The 20,135-nt window shown below is 37.2% G+C and overlaps 2 protein-coding genes across 7 annotated transcripts; one reads left to right on the forward strand and one right to left on the reverse strand.

Annotated features, from left to right (window-relative positions):
- Positions 1 to 54: 54 nt before the first annotated feature.
- On the reverse strand, positions 55 to 7,615 carry bokb (BCL2 family apoptosis regulator BOK b; the record flags this gene model as incomplete). Of its 2 annotated transcripts, none has more annotated exons than XM_079614007.1 (4): positions 55 to 1,094; positions 1,878 to 2,041; positions 3,634 to 3,762; positions 7,242 to 7,615. In XM_079614007.1, 4 exons carry the CDS (start codon positions 7,510 to 7,512, stop codon positions 975 to 977), a joined length of 684 nt encoding a protein of 227 aa, XP_079470133.1. In that variant the 3' UTR covers positions 55 to 974. The 2 variants fall into 2 exon arrangements, with proteins under 2 accessions (XP_079470133.1, XP_079470134.1); XM_079614008.1 differs by lacking the exon at positions 7,242 to 7,615 and adding an exon at positions 4,201 to 4,435.
- Positions 4,166 to 19,973, forward strand: stk25b (serine/threonine kinase 25b). Of its 5 annotated transcripts, none has more exons than XM_079613993.1 (12): positions 4,166 to 4,468; positions 8,408 to 8,640; positions 9,049 to 9,279; positions 10,654 to 10,710; positions 10,830 to 10,938; positions 11,063 to 11,220; positions 11,510 to 11,695; positions 12,171 to 12,316; positions 12,491 to 12,599; positions 13,839 to 13,910; positions 14,081 to 14,217; positions 19,237 to 19,973. In XM_079613993.1, exons 2-12 carry the CDS (start codon positions 8,611 to 8,613, stop codon positions 19,274 to 19,276), a joined length of 1,275 nt encoding a protein of 424 aa, XP_079470119.1. In that variant the 5' UTR covers positions 4,166 to 4,468; positions 8,408 to 8,610; the 3' UTR covers positions 19,277 to 19,973. The 5 variants fall into 5 exon arrangements, with proteins under 5 accessions (XP_079470119.1, XP_079470121.1, XP_079470117.1 ...); XM_079613995.1 differs by having other exon boundaries at positions 4,166 to 4,357; XM_079613991.1 differs by having other exon boundaries at positions 4,203 to 4,481.
- Positions 19,974 to 20,135: the final 162 nt, after the last annotated feature.

Consider the following 20,135-nt stretch of genomic DNA (forward strand, 5'->3'; position numbering starts at 1 on the left):
ATTAAGGTTCACAACTGTTTATCATTGATAATAATACATGTTTCTTGAGCAGTAAAGCAGCATATTAGAATGATTTCTGAAGGATCATGTGACATTGAAGACTGGAGTAATGATGCTGAAAATACAGCTTTGCTATCACAAGAATGCATTAGATTTTAAATTTTAGTAAAATAGAAAAGAGTTATTTTATATTTTAATAATAATATAATTGTTTCCAATATAACTGATCAAATAAATGCAGCCTTTGTGAGCATAAGAGAATTCTTTCAAAAACAAATCAACCAATCCGATTTCACCAATCAATTGTATTTTGTGACTTTATTAGTTCCTGGGGACAAAATTATTTCCAGGTTTTCCACGACAGCTGGAACCAACTCAGTGTAAAACTTTGAATTTCTCTCAGTGCCCACATTAAAATCTTTATTTAAAGATGTAAACAGCTGGTGATAACAGTGTTACACACACACCACACAAACTGTATAAACCGAAAGTGCAAAGTGTCACTCCAAACATCATCTTAAGCAGTTTTGTAAAAAAAGAAAGAAAAAAAATCTGAACATTGTCAAACATTTAAAATGTTTCACTCATGCCACAGTTATTGAGTATAAAATCTTAATAGAATGAATCCATGCAATGCGTCTTCAGCACGAAAGCAGCTCCTTTACCGGCAGACCTTATTTCAGGGTCATTTTAAAGGAAGACTCCACCAATGAATATAGCAGTAACATCCCCTCTACACAACATCTGCTCATAGTATTTCTTTCACTTTATGTTTAGTATTTTAAGGAAAAGTATTTTATAGAAATAAAATGTAAAAGATGATTAAGGTGCAGTTAAACCTGGGTGACGTGCAATAACCTTTGTGAGAGGCTGTTTGCTCCCCAGGGCTTCACAAACAGTACAATGGTCCATTCAAATAGTCCTGGGATGGAAAGATTCAGTTCTCAGTCAACAGGATGACTTGCTACACAAGGCTACTTCGTCAGGTAGATGTACATGGTCTTTATGAATTCCCTCCATGTTACCACAGCTGTTGATAACCAATGGGCATGAGCTCTAGAGTCTATGTTCACCACACATTTTGAAATGTCCCCCTGGAATGAAAGAGGAAAAGAAAGCATTGTCATTTTACACGCTAATCACATACACTACCATTCAAAAGTTCAGGGTCAGTAAGATAGTTTTAATGTTTTTTAAAGAATTCTCTTATGTTCATCAAGGCTGCATTTATTTGATCAAAAATGCAGTAAAATTATTAAAAAATAAAATATCTTTTCTATTTTATTACATTTTAAAGAAGTCTCTTATGTTCATCAAGGCTGCATTTATTTGATCAAAAATGCAGTAAAACAGTAACATTATTAAAAAATAAAATATATTTTCTATTTTATTAAATTTTAATTTTAATTAAAGCTGAATTTTCAGCATCATTATTCCAGTCTTCAGTGTCACATGATTATTCAGAAATCATTCTAATATGCTGCTTTACTGCTCAAGAAACATGTATTATTATTATCAATGTTGAAAACAGTTGTGCCGTTTAATATTTTTGTGGAAACCATGATACGTTCATTTCAGGAATCTTTGATAAATAGAACAGCATTTATTTAAAACAGAAATCTTTTGTAACATTATTCTTGTTGAATAACTGAATACAATTCTTTATTTTTTTACTGACCCCAAACTTTTTGAACAGTAGTGTGTAGTATGCTATGCTCTGAAATGCTAGTATGAAATTGCAATAGCACAAAGAAAATAATTAGATACACTTTTAACAGAATGGCTACAGGTACAATACTTCATTTCCTCATATGGCCTCTAGAGGTCAGGATCAATCTTGGTTTATGCAGAAGGCAGTACAGAGAATGAACACTTACCCATCCTCCCCTCTTTTTGAGCCACGGGACCAGGCTCCTACGTGCAAATTCTCCCAGACTGTCCACAATGGTGTGCACCATGACTGGATGGCCCTGACGCACACAGTCCACCGCCAGCCCAGCAGCTACAGCGTAGATGGCCACCACTTTGCCCCATGTGATCCCTTGAAAGTGAAAACAATTCTGTGAGCAGAACTAGAGGGCTACTGAGCTATGAGCACCTCAAACTCTCTCTTGCTTTCGCATTAATCATACTAGTGTTTTAGAAATTAAATTCCTAAATAATATTAAAAACAGTTTATAATGAGAATTCAGTAAAGAATCAGCAAATTCTAGATTTGCTCATATCTAATGCAAATTAAATGTCAATGTATCGCAAAACTAATCAAACCATTTTTCTCCACAAAAAAAATCATATTTCTTTATGCTCTTTCAATCAAGAGTGTCTTCAGAGGACATGTATATTAATAAATAGTTAAACTACCTTAAAGCATGTTAATTATTTTAGAAATGGCAACCTCCAATTACGGTCTACAACTTACAACAAAGACTTTCCACCATGAAAAACATTTTAAGTATAAAACAGGGCCAGATCTAAGACAGCATCTAACAGTTTAGATTAGTTTCCTTGAAAATCTATTCAACTACATAGAGGCGCAGCTCTGCTGTGCTGATGATGTAACAGGAAGGCTAAAACCATTAAGTCTCAGCATTAACACCGTCGTGCTTCACTAATGATGGGCCAAGAGTCAGGGACTATGTACGCCAATTGTTTACGTTCCTTCATCTTCAGCATTCATTTCAGATAAGTCTTCACAGATCTATACCTTACTGTAGAATATAGGTTGGGAGAAGATTGTCAGGCCGAGTAGAATGATGTTTCCATGGTTTTGGGCTCAATCACCACCAACCATGTACATCAAGAAGAAGCAGAACCAAGATAAAATATGTGACCAAATATGTACAAAGAGAAGAATGTGGGTATGTCCTTTTTAGGGGTTTTTCCATGTTCCGAAAAAAGACCACTGAAGAACTTGTCATTAAACCACAAGAGATGCTGATGATCAAAGTCGCCCTCTCAAACACACTACTGAAATCCATTAATAGGTTAAAGTCAATTGCTCTTCCAGTAAAGACAATTTTACTGTAATTTAATAAAAACAAACATAATGAAATTAATGTCCTGAACTGTTTTTTTTAAAGCTCAAACTCTGCTCAGGCTAACATCGCTTCATTTACATTTGGAACGAATCCCACAATCTCCAAATTCCCTCCATTTATAGTAAAGATGCCCTCATGTGCAGTGCTGCAGGTTTTTTTTTTTGTCCCAAAACAGCCTTGATTGTCAATTATGTACAGAATCTAATAATAGTAACAGTATTAATAATAATAAAAAAAATATAATAAAAAAATAATAAAGTACTTTATAGTCAACATGAAATCGAAAGAGTTTTTATGGAACATTGCAGAATTTATTATACATGATTTAGCCTACTCATGACATCATTCTTTTTTATTATTCATTCACATGCCCTCATAAACTTTAAACAAAATAACTTCCCCTTCAACTTGAAACGACATCTCTTCTCTGATGACATGTTTCTCGGCACAATTCTGGATGGACAATATTTCATGTCGACTTTAAAAGCACAAAATATTTTTAAAAAACAAAGATTCTTTAATACAGGTCCAGCGAGGTCATGCCCACAAACACTGCCTATGAAACACCTGTTATATTGTCTTCAAGCTCACTTACCCATGGCTAGGATCTCTGTTGCTACAGAGAGAAACGCATCTGAAACCACAGCCTCGACTGCTACACTGATGTTCAGCTGCTTTGCGATATTACGATACACATATGGGCGCATACACTCCAGTTCATCACCTGTAAAACAAAGCAAAACCTGTAAAATTTCTTAAATATACACAATGAGAGGGACATGTGTTGTCATAATTTATTGATCATATCATTTTTTTACAATGCAGCCTTGATACACTCTTGATATACATCACAGTATAAAATTACAACATTAAGACAAATTAATCCCTACCCCAAATAAATAAACAAAGAAAACTACATCTGTAAAGAAAGAAAGAAAGAAAGAAAGAAAGAAAGAAAGAAAGAAAGAAAGAAAGAAAGAAAGAAAGAAAGAAAGAAAGAAAGAAAGAAAGAAAGAAAGAAAGAAAGAAAGAAAGAAAGAAAGAAAGAAAGAAAGAAAGAAAGAAAGAAAGAAAGAAAGAAAGAAAGAAAGAAAGAAGATAAATACTGACATATCATCACACCTGTTAGCCAACATCAATTCACACTCACTGGTTCGCTTACCCAGTTTTAGAAGCACCACAGATACATCTATAAGAGCACCGTGTGGCTCGGGCATATCAGGATCAACTTTTGACCAGCTGAATCCTTCCCTTATGATTCTGGAGTGAATGAAGTCTCTACAAAGTTCCTTGGACTGAAAGACGAGCTCTTTTTCCGTGTGAGTCCGATCAAACACCTTCATCTCTGCGGCGAACACGGTCACGGTGGATCGCTCGAACACGCTCATGTCCCGCATGTTTGTTTGGCACGAGCTGTGTTCACTGGACAGGTAGCCTGGATAGGTAGCCTACATAAACACCCCACAGACTCCACTAACAACACGAAGCGCATTTATACGACGAAAGTTCAGACAAATTAAATATGAAACAGGTTCGCCGAAACGTCAAGAGCCAATCAGGCAAAACAAATGAACAGCCCAAACTAAATTCCCTCGTTAACAAATTGATCAATCGACCAACTTCCGCTCCGCTTACCGATTTTATCCTTTCTCATCTTCACTAATGTCTCTTCCATGTTTCGCACGACAACCTACAATGCTGAAATGGACTTTCAGTTATATTTCCATCGTCCTGTCTGAGGTTGCCGTTTGCTTGTGCCCTGGATGAATAGATCGGGCACTGGAAGCGATTTTTCTCCCTACCTGGAACGCTTAGGTAACCACTAATCAAGCAAGTGAACGGCTTAGTCCAAATATAAACGGCATCCTGGCACACAATGCTTTTAGTCCATGGTAGCTACTAGCGTATATCAAATAATATAAACTCCTTCAAATCCTAGCTCACGACTTATCAAATGAATTATACAACAATAACATGCAACATTAATATTAATTTCGTAAAAATCACACTCACATTAAAAGAGTTGACTTTTATCAAAAAGACCTAGGCGTGAAGGCTTCCCATAAAATGCTTATTTCATAGGCTAATGATTCTTCCCTAAGGATCAGTGGGAAGTTCATTCATGCTTTGCTCTAGTGGTGACCGTGTAGTTATTATCTGTCTATGTTTAGCGAGCTAATCCTCTCACTACAAACCATCACAACAGTTTAAATTCCTGTGTAGCTACTACTCGTGAATAGCCCTCGGGTGTGCATATCTTTTTCTGCTATTTCACATGACAGTGGTAATCCCAGAAGACAGTTTAACATGTATGAGAGTTCAATTTACAGATATGTCACTTTAATTCATTGCATCATCATGTTTTATTCATTGGCTCATTCACTACATGCCATAGGCTACTATAACTAAAATAATGAAATCTGACTGATAAAAAAAAAAGTACTTGTGTGGATTCAGTTTATGTTCAAACAGCAACATTACACGCTAGTTAAAAAAGTGAAATCATAATCAACCACCCCTTTAAGCCTTATATTTAGTGTAGATTTAAGTGGTAGGGATATAACTAGTCATGAATCAAAATTGACAACACTTATTTTCAGAGGTTGGCAAACACAACTTCCTTACTTGAGTGATACTGGTCAAATATTACTCCGTTACAAATAAAAGTTGTAAATATCTATTTTTACTTAAGTAAAAGTAGGCCTAATACTCGTTTTTAAAAGTACTTCGGTATCAAAAGTAAAAAGTAAATATCAATGCTTGTTTTATTATTGTTGCATTGCATTGTTGTACAGTACCTTATGCCTCTGAAGCAACCTAGTGGAATTAAGAGCTTTTAGAATGTTATAAAACCTATAGAAATTAAACAACTGAATTGACAAAAAAAGACAGCCACAATCATCTTAATTATTTATTTATTTAACACTCCTACCACCCCAACAAAAGAAGTACACATCTACAGTATGTGTATCCATTCATGCACATTTGAATCAATGGTCTATAAAAATCCAACCTGGTTTACAACTCAGCTACACAGACATAGCTGTATAACTGCAATAACAACAATATTGCTTTAACAAACAGCAAAACAGAAAGACCTATTTGCCATGCGCCAAGGATCTGTCTTCATCCATTTTGCCACCAGTTGATTTGTGTTCAAAGAAAATGATGGAAAATCGCTGAACTTCACGACACGTGACCACAAGAGTGATTACCGATAGGCTGTCTGTCACCTGCAAAAATTCAATCACGTTTTAGAGATGAAAAAAAAAAAAATCATCCCCTGACTGACGTTACTACTTTCTACTCAAGGACCTTGACAGAAATGTAGTGTAGTAAAAAGTATATTTGTCTTTCAAATGTAGTGAAGTTAAAGTAAAAAGTTTCCAGAAAAAATAATACTCAAGGGAAGTACAGATACTCAAAGTGTACTTAAAGAGGTGGTATAATGCCCTTTTCACAAGATACAGTATTCAAGTAAATGCACATCATCATTGTTTTAAAATTCATGTTTATTGGCTCGAAGGTGGTACAAAGTGTCACTCATATCTGAGATCACAGCAATAGCAAACTACAACCATCCAACAATCCAATCAATTCCCGATGGACAAAATCAAGTCCCACACTACATTTCTCAAGTTTACAGAGATGTCACTCTAATTTAAGTCAAGTCAAGTCAAGAATATTTGTATAGGGATTTTCACAATACAGATTGTATCAAAGCAGCTTCACAGAATTAAATTAAAATAATAATAAAACGTCCATGTTTGGCAATGCTAATCAATATTATTCATTGATTAATTAAATCGAATATCCCCAATATAATTCATTGCATCCATGTTTTATTCATAGTTGCCATACTACAACTAAAATAATGTAATCTGACTGATGATAAAAAAGTACTTCTTGTGTGGATTCAGTGGGTAGCAAAACTGCTTGTTTTGACTGATATAGCTACATTTGATATTAAATGATGTCACTAAACCCATTGTAGTCCCTACCAACCGTTTGTTGTAGTCCTTAAAAAGGATTTCTGTAAAATAAAATCTCCCTTTTCTTTGAACTTTGAGCGTCGTAAATTTACAGATTTTGTTTGTTCCTGATGGACAAAATCAAGTCCCACTCTACATTTTTTTCTTGTTTGAAAAGCCTTTTCCCTCCGTCTTTTCTTCTCTGTTGGAATTTAAATCTATCAGAACTTACCCTCCCTCTTGCAGCGACATTTCTTCTCTTCTCTGATGATGTGTTTACTGGCGCGAGGGCGGGACAACCTGTCACTCACATCGACCAATAGCAAACCACAACCAATCAATTCTAATTGGACCAAATCAAGTCCTGCCATAATTTTTTTTTCTGGTTTGAGAAGCCCTTTCATATATACGTCAAGGAAGGAAAGAATAATTGCAACTTCAGTTACTTGCTGACTTTTACGCTTTTGGAGTCTCCTACGGTCTAATTTTATCATAATATACATTTGCACATCACCAAATTTTCAATGATTCTCAAACGACTCGTCAATCAATCAATCTCTCTAAATCCCTCCTTTCCGCGAGCTACTCTGCTCTGATTGGCCAGACGGCTCAGTATGTTGTGATTGGTTTACCGAGTACAGTGCAACGCGTGTGTCGACAACAAAAACGCCCATTGCCAAAACAACGTCAGCTCTGCTTGTCCTGAGGCTTCTTACACTGTAAACTAAAGACTGTAACAAACAATGAGGTCGATTTTACCATATTAATCCAAGCGCGAGTCCGATGATGATGAAACACTGGAAGAACTAGTTATCTTATGCTAGTTATTCAACCCGAACCTCCATCGCAAGGACGACTAGGGCAGGACGTTTCTCAGTGATACACTAACTCAGTTTGAGGTTCATTATTGTACTATGTTTGAGGTTAAATTTTTCCCTGGTGTCTGCGCGCAATAAGTGGGCGGTCAATATGTTTGTTTCGTCTTGACGTCACAACGAAACGGCTTATGACTGATTTGAAAAACGATTCATTTAATTTACTCGTCGGCTCTTACTTTTGTAAACATTACTTTATATGCGGTGCACTTTCAGATAAAAAAAAGGCATGTTTTCATTCACTTAGAACTATGTTACACACTACATGAAAGGTAATTTTCAAAAATACAATTCTGTCCCTGCTGCCAGTATAACTACAACTCCCACAATCCCCTGTTCCTTGAATCAGAAGCTGCGCATGCGCTGTGGCTCCTATTATTTTGTTCTCCCTCAAGCAATAAATGAAGAGTCGCCGGAACGTACGTTGATCAATACAAAACAATTACAAGCGGAAAGCGTTTTTCTCGTACGCAGATGCTTTCATACATGGAGTCACACGACACCTAACTGTCATTCTCGCCAGGCTGCGGGGTCCGCCTTCAGGGGTTTGGAGGCCGAAAACACGGCAGACGAACAGGACATGCAGAGGTGTTTTTCTATGTAAAAGCTAGCTAGCTAAGCAGGGGATTGGAGGAGGAACAGCAAAGCCTTGGAAGAGTTTTACAGCACCCCTCCTTTGGCAGAAAGGGCTACATCTGCTCTCATCCACACCAACCTGCTGTTAGGATGGCGCACCTCCGCGATATGCAGAACCAGGTAAATCCTTTGCCCAGCCGAGTCTGTTCATCATCAGGACTAATCTCATAATCAGTAAAACCACAGTGATGTTTACTGAGCCTGTCATGTCATGACATTTCTCGATTTAGAGTAATTGACTAAATTGAGGGCTGTCTTGACGTTATTGTGTCTGGGTAACTATTTTAATGAAGATCCTTCAAACAGAAAAGTATGTTTTTTTGGTTGTTGTTACATTTCAAGTAATATCGGTTTAATTTCATTTAAATTGTATATATTATTATATATATGTAAATGCTTCATATGTTGCTCATAGTAGAGCATCCTAAAGGATGTAATATAGTCTACAAGGGTCCATAGTAAATGCTCACTGATTTACACTTTTCATTGAATCTCATATATCACAAATCTACTGTCTCTCTCACACAGAATTCCCGGCTCGACCCGGAGGAATATTTCACAAAGCAAGAGCGCATTGGCAAGGGGTCTTTTGGTGAGGTCTACAAGGGCATCAACAATCGCACTAAAGAGGTGGTGGCCATCAAGATCATCGACCTGGAGGAGGCGGAAGATGAGATCGAGGACATTCAGCAGGAGATCACGGTGCTCAGCCAGTGTGACAGCCCCTATGTCACCAAATACTATGGCTCATATCTGAAGGTACACTCTCCCATTGTTTGGGATCTCTGGCGTGTACAGACAAACAATAGTAAGAGTTTTTTTTGTATGTCATTACAGCATCTTTTAATATCAACAAGAAATCACTTTCTTAATGCATGTTGACATGATTTATCAATGCATTATTCCAAAGAAAAAAAATTATACCTTTTTACAAAATGTAAAACCTAGTTCTTCTTCTGAAATAACTTTCCTCCTTTGCTGTCACCACCTCATGTGAGAGTTATGTTAACCAATGGCCAAATTCCTAGGTTTCTACAAACTGCAAGGAGATCTGTGTAATACCTGGATAGAGATATCTGTTAGCATTCCCCATTCATCTCAATTGCACTTGTCTAGTATAGGCAATTTTCAAATGTGCTATATTTACTCCTGGATACTCTGTTATGCTGCCAGGTTGTTTTTTTAGCCATCACCTTAACCGAAATGTCATGTTACTAATGATGTCATGACAATGCTGATTTGCTGTTTGCATCCCATACACGCACAATCTGCTAAAATATCCTGAAATATTTTGGATTCAGTGTTGCTTGAAAAAAATCTCCAATATCAATTTGAATGACTGTCAAAAGCTAAAATATGCTCCTTGCTGCTCAATGGTGTAATAACTGCTTCTCACTTTTAAGGCCATTGCACACTGAGTCCGAAATTCGCATCCGAAATTTTCGCACGTTAAAAAATAAATACGACCTCACGTTATGTCAATCACGCTTGCACACTGCCTCCGAAACTTTCGTCTGTCATTAAAAAAAATCGAAACAGGTTCGATTTTCTGCGTTTTTCGCATCCGTAACAAGCAGTTTGAATGGTGCTTTGACAATTTAGAGCCACCGAATCACGAATGCGAAAAAACGCATATGAAAATTTCGGACTCAGTGTGCAATGGCCTTTAGTTAGTAATGTCCACTGTCAAATCAATTTCTTATGGATAAGATAAACCCCGCCCTATATTTTCAATTGGAATTACTTTTTTCTTTATTTTTTATAAATCTCCTTTATGTTGACATAGATGCAAAGTACCAGATCTGTCATGATTTCAGACAAATTCTTCTGCAGCTTCAATCTTAAAACGTTTTCACAACAATTTTGGGCACCCCAAAAAACACTTTACTCAAGAGTTAAAGTTTTCTTTCTTTTCTGACTCTGAATCACATTTTCTGCTGTGCAATGAAACTGGTTCCATGGATGTTAAAGTTTCTTGAAGGAACAACCTATGCCAATAAAGAACCTTTATTTTAAGCCACATGATAAAATACCTACTGGAGTCATATTGAAATATGAACACTAAATACAACTAATGTCAACAAATGTGACACTTGAAGAAATTGTGCTTGTTATTTTTGCCCTTATCTATAGGGAACTAAGCTGTGGATCATCATGGAGTATTTAGGAGGCGGCTCTGCTTTAGATCTTGTAAGTAGAACAACAGTGGCTCTTCAGTAATGGGAACGTTTTCATGCGTGTATCATAAGAGACTTCAGCTTTCGACTTAGAAATATAATTTGTCTTCTACTTTCCTCCACACGTCTCAGTTGAAACCAGGGCCGCTAGAGGAGACGTACATCGCCACTATACTGAGGGAGATTTTGAAGGGACTAGAATACTTGCATTCGGAAAGGAAGATTCACCGTGATATCAAAGGTGTGATAACATGCACGTCTGCCTACTCGAATCAGGCCGGCTAGGAATGGCTTCAGATTTAATAATTTGCTTTGTGTGAAATCTGAACTCTTGTGCTGATGATTCATGTTGTGTCTTGTGGCAGCTGCCAACGTGCTGCTGTCTGAGCAGGGGGATGTGAAGCTGGCAGACTTCGGGGTGGCGGGACAACTCACAGACACCCAGATCAAGAGAAACACTTTTGTGGGAACTCCTTTCTGGATGGCTCCAGAGGTCATCAAACAGTCTGCGTATGATTTTAAGGTGCGTAGATCCAGATAAATGGTCTTTTCTCAGCGTGCAAAAGAACAACATGAATATTAATGTCCAAATGTGTCTGCAGAGCTGTGAAAACACACGTTCAGCACTCTGGCAGAAAGGCTGGAGTGGTAAAACTGTTCCCAAGCATTCAGCTTTCTTTCTTTTTTAAGTGGTAGGCATGGAAACCAGTCACTAACAGAGCTTACATTTTAGCGTAGTAGCAGCTAATCATATTTGTATAATATCTAGTTGAGATCAATGAAGGCTATTTGGTTTGCTCTTTTGGCTGCAGGCAGATATTTGGTCCTTGGGAATTACAGCTATTGAACTAGCGAAGGGGGAACCCCCAAACTCCGAACTGCATCCGATGCGAGTGCTGTTTCTCATTCCCAAGAACACTCCCCCGACGCTGGAGGGCTCCTACAGCAAACCCTTCAAAGAGTTTGTGGAGGCGTGCCTCAATAAAGACCCTCGCTTTGTGAGTATTTTTGTATTCATTTCTTTAACCCAAACTTTTGAATTGTAGTCTATCACTGTTTCCAGAAAAGTGTTAAGCAGCAAAAACTGTTTTCAACAGTGAAGAAATGTCTCTGAAGGATCATGTGACACTGAAGACTGGAGTAATGATGCTGAAAATTCAGCTTTGCCATTACAGGAATTAATTGCATTTTAAAATATATGAAAATAGAAACAGCTCGTTCTTTTTTTAAATATATATATATACATTTTTAAACTATTTCATCAAATAAATATGCAGCATTCGTGAGCATTAGAGACTTAATTATTATAAAGAAACTAATTATTACTTTTGATTGGTAATGTAGCTGTAATATAGCACACAACTTGTTAAAATAAATAATCAAGCTCTAATTGTAGACAGACATCTCAAGATTTTTGACATGAGGAGGTGGTAAAAACATTGAGCAAGGCATCACTATTCTGGTTATGTGCAGCGGCCCACTGCCAAGGAGTTACTGAAGCACAAATTCATCACACGCTACACCAAGAAAACCTCCTATCTGACGGAGCTGATTGACCGATACCGCCGCTGGAAGTCTGAAGGCCACGGAGACGAGTCGAGCTCTGATGATTCTGACATGTATGTCATCCATCTGTCCATCATAATGCACATACTCTACAATCAATAACGGCCCTCTAATTCATCATGATGTATTATTCATTTCTTATTACTTGAGCCCTGTCCTTTTAATTAGATCTCTGGTGAATTGATCCTCTTGAGTTATAGCCTCTGTTTCTCCTCGTACTTGATCAGGGATGGCGATAGTGATGATAGAGACCAGTGTCCCATTTGGACGTTCCCCACAGTCCGACCAAGCTCCATGAACAAACTCCAGAAGGGCTACACAAACACAGACTCAGAGGTGAGGATTCCAACATTTCATCTTTGTTTTAGAAATAGATCAGTTTGCCTTGTCCTGTCATTGTAGATACTTTTTTTTTTTTTTTAAGGAAGTTCACAATACCAACATTTTAGTTGTCAAATTTCACTATTCATGATACCAATTTTGATATCACATCAAAAGTAAAAAAAAGTTAAGAAGTTCAAATTAAATATTAATAAATGTCTTAATAAAAGTCTAAAAATGGAATAAAAAAAATTCTTACCGGTAATCATCATTTTGTGGGGTCTCACATTTGATGACATGTATACATGGCCTAATATGTTTTATTAAACTTCAAAATGATATAATTTAAATAAATATTTTCACATTTGCGTCAAATTTGGTGAGCATATTTGCGTAACTGTTGCACATTTTTACAGGGTCGTGGTTTCAGAGCAGTTTGCTGTCGATGAATAACATGCCTTTATGCCACCATGCAATTGCTTTGATTTCACTTTTCTAACTTAAGTTAGTGTGTAATGTTGCTGTTTGAGCATAAACAACAAAGTTACAACGCTCAGTTCAAAGCAAGTTTTGCTCAAACATGCTATATAAGAATATCTGTGGGGTATTTTGAGCTAAAACGTCACATACACACTCTGGGGACATCAAATACTTATTTTACATATTGTGAAAAGGGCATTATACCACCCCTTTAATCACACTATAATTTCAATAAATGTGTATACATTGAATAAAACATGTCTTGAGTACCGGTATTTAAAATTGCAGTTAGCCTGTTTGGCAGTGGAATGTGCTGCATGTTTAATGATGAGAAAGCATCGGAAATGCATGATTTGAGATTTCATGGGTTTGTTCTAATTTTTATTTTTGGGTGAAATACCCTTAACTAAAATATAAAAAAAACATACCTTTTTATTTCAGCTAGCTGCCAAGGCAACATTTCTCATTTTCATTTAGTTTAAAAAATAAAATATCTAAAACTGTATAAAAACAACTAGACAAATAAAGAAAACAATAAAAAATAATGACAAAAACAACTAAATTACTAAAACGTACACTGAAGTTGAAATGAAAATAAAATCAAATTAAAAAATATTAACAAAAACTATAATAGTATATCAATAATACTGAAATAACACTTCGGTGTACCTGTTTTATACCATTTTATTTTCAGCATTAACCTTGTACTGAAGTACTGGTACTTTTGACATCTCTACATGAAAGATAATGTTATGGTTTGAATTTGTTTTACAGGCAGCTGAGACGGTAAAGAGGCAGCCCAAGTCACAATGTTTGTCGGCGCTGGTCTCTCCCATCTTCAGAGAGGTAAAAATGCACAATATCAAACTCTCACCTCTTATACATCCTGACTGGAGTTCTCTCTGTAAGCTTTATGCTTTTTATCACGGTGGCAGCAGATAATGGAGCAGTAAAGGAATAAACAGTGATAAGCTCTATATGTTATAGAGTTAAATGTAAGTCAATTTGTTCTCCAGCTGAAGGAGAAGAGAAGGGCATGTGGAGGAGGAATGGTTGCCATAGAGGAGCTGGAGAATGCCTTCAACCTGGCAGAAGAGTCCTGCCCTGGCATCTCTGACCTCCTGGTCACACATATGATGGAGAGAGTGTGCAGGTGAGCAGATCTGTACAAAGAAAAAGAACAGTGGTATAGAAATATTCTATACCAGTGGTATATTCTCCCTGGGTTATCACCGTTCTAACCACTACTTTTAACCCCACATAAAGGAATGTTTCACACTTGTAATAGAAGCGGGTCAGTGTTTCCTCTAGGATTTTTTCCAGCTGTGGTGGCAGGCCCATTTCCCCAGGGGGAGGGGGCGTCGCCCATGCGTGATATTCCCATGGGCCACGCCCCCTTGCCCCAGGTGTTTAAACGTCCCCTAAGTATTATAATTAGGGATGGGTATCGATTCAGATGTTCCGATTCGATTTCAATTCGCAAGCTCTCAATTCGATTCAATTTCGATTCTCGATTCCACTCAATGAATATACTGTAGATTTAACACAAAACCTATATTTATAAAAAAGAACAGTGAACATAAGTTAACGAGTGGTTAATTAATAAAAAGAAATAAAGAGCCAGTATATTAAACTCTTATTATTTTAGGTACGCTTGGGTACATTAAAACAGCATATATCAAATGCATACAATGAATAGACAGGATTTTGATGCAAGATGAAAAATGTATTATTGAAAAAGTCAGAACAGTCTCATGCCTTGATCAAACAGGATCAGGTTATTTTATGTTTAAGATAAAACAAACATAAAATCTCACTGCATTAGAATAACATGAGGCTGCAAGCCTATGAAGTGCAGGAAAACTAATACTGGCTTTTGGGTGATACATATAAATAAATATGGGGGGAAAAAATAGATTCATAGCCTTTGAGAATCGATATTGAATTAACCACAATTTAAAAAACGATTAATCGAAAAATTGTTTTTCTAGTTATAATATGAAAGGTTCCAATTTACAGCGGCAATGCGATTATGCGCATCCCGTGCGCCGAATGATGCACTTGAAGCAACTCGAAGTCACAGCGTGCAGCGCGCATAGACAGTATATAAGGCAGCGCGTCGCATTGAAAAGTGTTAGCAGAGTACACAGACAACACACGAAATACTGTTTCACAACTACCAGTCTCTCTGACTGGCACACTTTATTTAAAAGCACAAAGCGAAGAGATATTTCATGCTTACTGTATTATATCTATGCAACAGTTTATTTAGCCTTTTCTTTTAACAGTTTTACATTTCAGTTACAGTGCGCATGAAGAACAATTCGAATTCAGAGTGCTCTCTACTCCAGTGCTGTAATCTAACAGAACTAACGCAATAAACTCCAGTAACAGTAAGATAAAGTAATTTTATGCAAACCATAGACCTTTATCTACAAATAAAGTATAATAATGTGAACATTGATCTTGGAGAGTGTCATCGTGTTACTCGTAACCGAAGGTGACGCGATGTTTGAGTTCTGAATGGAGAATGACTGAGGAGAGATGAGTTTTCATTAACTTTAACTTAACGACTTCAATATTATTTTTTACCTCACATTATGCTATCGAATGACTTTAGAAGTCTTGGAATATAGTGCACGAAAACTTTATTGTGCTTTACAATGTTTTTTATGCCTTTAGTGGGGCTTAACAATAACACAATAGTATGCACAATATCGGACGGACCTCACTGAGAAGCTGCAGCCGTGGCGGGAGGATTTTTGGTGTGGCGGCCCACCACGGCAGAATGAATGTAGCGGAAACTGTTCAGCACCGCTTTTTACCCGGTGTTATGAAACCCTGCTTTGCAGTGTTAACCCTCCATTGTGGTGCCAAAGTTGTACAGTGTGAAACGATGCAGTGTTAAAATGTTACGACCAGAGATAGAAACCCGAGACTGCGACTAGGGACTTAAATTGTTAGGTAATCCAATAATGAAATTTGTCATTATTTACTCGCCCTCATGACATTCCAAACCTGTAAGACCTTTGTTCATCTTCGGAACACAAATTAAGATATTTTTGATGAAGTCCGAGAGCTTTCTGACCTCCCTATAGACAACAACGCCACTACCACTTTCAAGGCCCAGTAAGGGAGTAAAGACATTGTTAAAATAGTCCATGGCCGCGTTTCCACTTTGGGGCCCAAAGCGGCGTGCTAGTGCGTGCCAGGGCCAGTAGCGTTTCCACTGTCACTTCCGGGGCTTGATAGGGGGCCGGGGCCAACGGCCATAGTTTCCTTGGTCCAAAGCCGGCCAGCTCAGGCTAGAGGAGTGATCATGAACAGAGGTGGAGTTTAGTTGTGAGACAGCAGTGCCAGATGATTTGATATACCAGCATTATTGATCAGCATTAAAGACTTTTAAAGTGCCCCTATTATTCTATTTTAAAGTTTCCTAATGTTGTTTTGGATTCTCCTACAACAGGTTCACATGCATCAAAGATAAAAAAAACATCACCACATTTTCAATGATTCTCAAACGACTCGTCAGATGAATCAATCTCTAAATCCCTCCTTTCCGCGAGCTACTCTGCTCTGATTGGCCAGACGGCTCAGTCTGTTGTGATTGGTTTACCGCGTACAGTACAGTGCGCGTGTCGAAAACAAAAACGCCCATTGATGATGAAACACTGGAAGAACTAGTTATTCAACCATCAACAAACTGATTATTTTTCTAATTTATTGCGGTGAACATCTGGAAACTGTATCAATAGCAGTGCATTAGCCAAGCTCTAGCGTAAATAACTGATGTAAGTTAACATAAATGTTGGTAAAAGAAATCTTGCTCCATGCTTAATCTTTCCTCAAAGTAGAGAACGGCAGACTGCCTATAGGCCTATACTGTCTATAGGGAGGTCAGACAGCTCTTGGATTTCATCAAAAAATATCTTAATTTGTGTTCTGAAGATGAACAAAGGTCTTACGTGTTTGGAACGACATGAGGGTGAGTATTTAATGACAGAAATTTTATTTAAGTTGATTCGTGGAAGTGACTCGAGACTTGATTTGGAGTTGAAGACAGAGACTCGTGAAAAACAAGTCATTTTGGTACAGAATTCCCGATTACGTTCTCTCTTTACTACCCCATATGACAGCATGAAACAACATTTTAATATTCATTCTTAATTCATTAATTTCCTATCAATATGTGCTGCAGCAAACACACCAAGCCAGCGTTATTATATACGCGTGTGACGCATCTGAAGGCACCCATATTACTCACCCATTGGAAAAGGGCTGTTATATAAATGAACAACAAACAGTAACAATATTTTCAAGTCTTAACTTGTGATAATCTGCGTGTTCGTGTCGTTTAATTTCAAAAGCAATTAATCCAAAGGGGAGCTGCGGTGTTGCACATCTGTCAAGGGGCTTGCTTGCTGTCCATATTCAAGTACACATGTTTCCATGCCCTTTTCATGTTTTTTCCCCAATCATTTGCTACCATATGCATATAATATCCAAATTTACCAAGTTAACTTTCATATGGACTGGACGGACACTTTCATTCGCATTTTATGACCCTGTCCAACTCATTTCCACAAATCAGTTTGTTGAGTCTGGGTGCGTTATTATATCGCCTTATCACAAACAACACACAGATGGGAATGTTGTTCTTTGTGTAGTTTACTGTAACACTTGTTTGTACATGGGTTTTGTTACCGCCGGTGTACACTGGAAGACTACATTACCCATCACTGCTTGAGAACTACAGCAGCTCAAAATATACAGCACATTTTTTTCTCTCGTGGTGACTGGCCCTGCTTTTCCAAATGGTAAAAGGATATATGGTTTGAAAGTAATAGTTAGAAATTAAATAAATTATTTATTGAAATGATACTTTGTGTGTTTTATTAGACATTTTTGAAGTAGAAGTTTTGATAGTTCAAAACACTGTTACTTACAAAAACAAGTGATGGGAAACCGAGGCTTTCTGAGCTTTCATCAAATTCGAAACGCGAAGCTTTTAACACAGTACGCATTAGCAACATCTGGTGGTCAGACTTGTTTTCGCGGCCACATCTAACAAATCATTGCGGAGCAGAGGATATACGGTTTGAAAAAAAGCACCTGACCAAACAAAGCTTTGGAAGTCAGTGATATACAAGAGTGGAATCAATCTTGGATCAATACAGTTCTAATCTGATCTAAATTAATTTGTGCCAATAAGCCCACAACTCATGTCATGTGTAGCCTGGTCAACGGATTCACTTATTGATCAATAATATAAAATATACAAGTATAATTAATATTTGACACGAGTAGTTGAAAAAAATATTTAGATTGAGCTGTTTAACCCTTATGTTCTGTACACCCCAGCTATAAAACGTGATTAAATGCAGTAGAGGTGTGACGTCATTCAGATTCTGTCTGGTGTTGTTACATTTGACTCAACTGTTCTACTGAATCCCAAATAAGTGTACACACACACACACACAGCTGTTTGTGTCCGACGGCCCTCGAAGTGACGGGATAATCACTTCCTTTTTATGCATCAGGTGGGGTCACGATACAGCTATTTTTTCAAACTTTCTGATATTATGTGACGGTCGAAGCTTCAAAACGTCATCAATCACGTAGTATTGTCATTTCAATAAAAGCATCGGTAGAGTGGTGTGATACAATAGTGCTTTGAAAACTGCGTTAGAGCATCGGAGCCCCGGTATCAACCGTCCCATCTAACAAAGAGACTTGAGACTTAACTTGGATTTAAAGACTTGAGACTTGACTTAAATTGGACTCAAAGACTTGCGGAACTTGTGAACATGTCTGGTTACGACTAGATGCTTAGCAACCAACAACCAATCACGTGCTTCATATTCACATGCTTTGGACAGTCACAGAAACTGTCTCAGTGTTTGAGGGGGAAATGTCAAATAGTGACTGAAAGTGACAATTGGAGTAAAGAAGAGACAATTTCATTATTACATTCTAGTCTGAAAAGTCCATGAATACCCATTAATTGTTAATCCCGGGTAAATTAGAAACAATGTGAAACGTGAAGCAAGATAACCCAGGATTCCTTTTACCCGGGGTATACAAGGACCCAGGGTTAATTTGTTCAAATGTTAAAAGCTCTTATGAGTGTAAATGTCATATTCTGCTGTGAAAAACTCTTCTTTTGTATCAGGTTTGCTCTGAATGGAAACACCAAACCATCATCACGGTGAAGCCCCGCCGCTGCTGCTCCCTCCTTCCGCCCAAAATCATCAGAGCCCCATCAGGACCACAATACAACTGCCCATCCTCCACCCTCTCTTACTCCCAGAGAACTTTTAATTAGTTATGATTAAATATTTTTACAGTTTTCTTTATAGAATGGAAAGTATTTAAGAGAAAAAGCCATGTCATGGAGCGAACTGTGTTTACCTGTTAGATCAAAATCCTATTATAAAGTGTTTATGGAAACATTTTGTTTGTGTGGTAATTGGTGTGAATTGTGGTAATTACACATTTGTCAAGTTAAAATGAAGAAAATGATACAATGTGCATCATAAAGTAAGGTTCTCAGGTGACTAGGGGCATATACAGTTATATTAATAAATACATGTAGGGGAGTCTATGGTCTTATATTTATTTATAACCAAAACTTATACAAAACTATGTATTGTTGTGGTATATTAATGTTACCATTGTGCAAAAAGGATGCATAAAACAATAACATTACTATTAAATAGTTCCTGTAGTCAGACTGTTGAGCATGAAAATGCTCAAAGATTGTATTTTAATTATGCTCAGATATCCTTTATTTTTAAGAAATGCAAATATATAGGCTTAAATTATATTATAATGGTTCTGGAGCTTGTAGCATCTGTGTTCTGTTTCTCAATCTGTATCATGATACTGTCCTCATCTGCGCTCGAGCCCATTAATCCATGTACTGTCAATAGGTCAGGCCTCTCACATTTACACATTTTCAATATTACATAACCTAATTTGATGCGGAAAGAACGATATTACTTAATTGGTACAATGATTTCTTTTTCACGACCTCTGGTGGCAATCGAGAGTTACTGTTTTATAATTAGC

The sequence above is a fragment of the Phoxinus phoxinus genome (genome assembly GCF_949152265.1).
Source record: "Phoxinus phoxinus genome assembly, chromosome: 5".
NCBI classification, from domain to species: domain Eukaryota; kingdom Metazoa; phylum Chordata; class Actinopteri; order Cypriniformes; family Leuciscidae; genus Phoxinus; species Phoxinus phoxinus.

Coding starts and splice junctions, on each gene's coding strand:
- stk25b (XM_079613993.1), top strand. CDS start 8,611: ATGGCGCACCTCCGCGATATGCAGAACCAG. Junction 11,221..11,509: donor AGTCTGCGTATGATTTTAAG/GTGCGTAGATCC, acceptor TTTTGGCTGCAG/GCAGATATTTGGTCCTTGGG. Junction 13,911..14,080: donor TCTCTCCCATCTTCAGAGAG/GTAAAAATGCAC, acceptor TTTGTTCTCCAG/CTGAAGGAGAAGAGAAGGGC.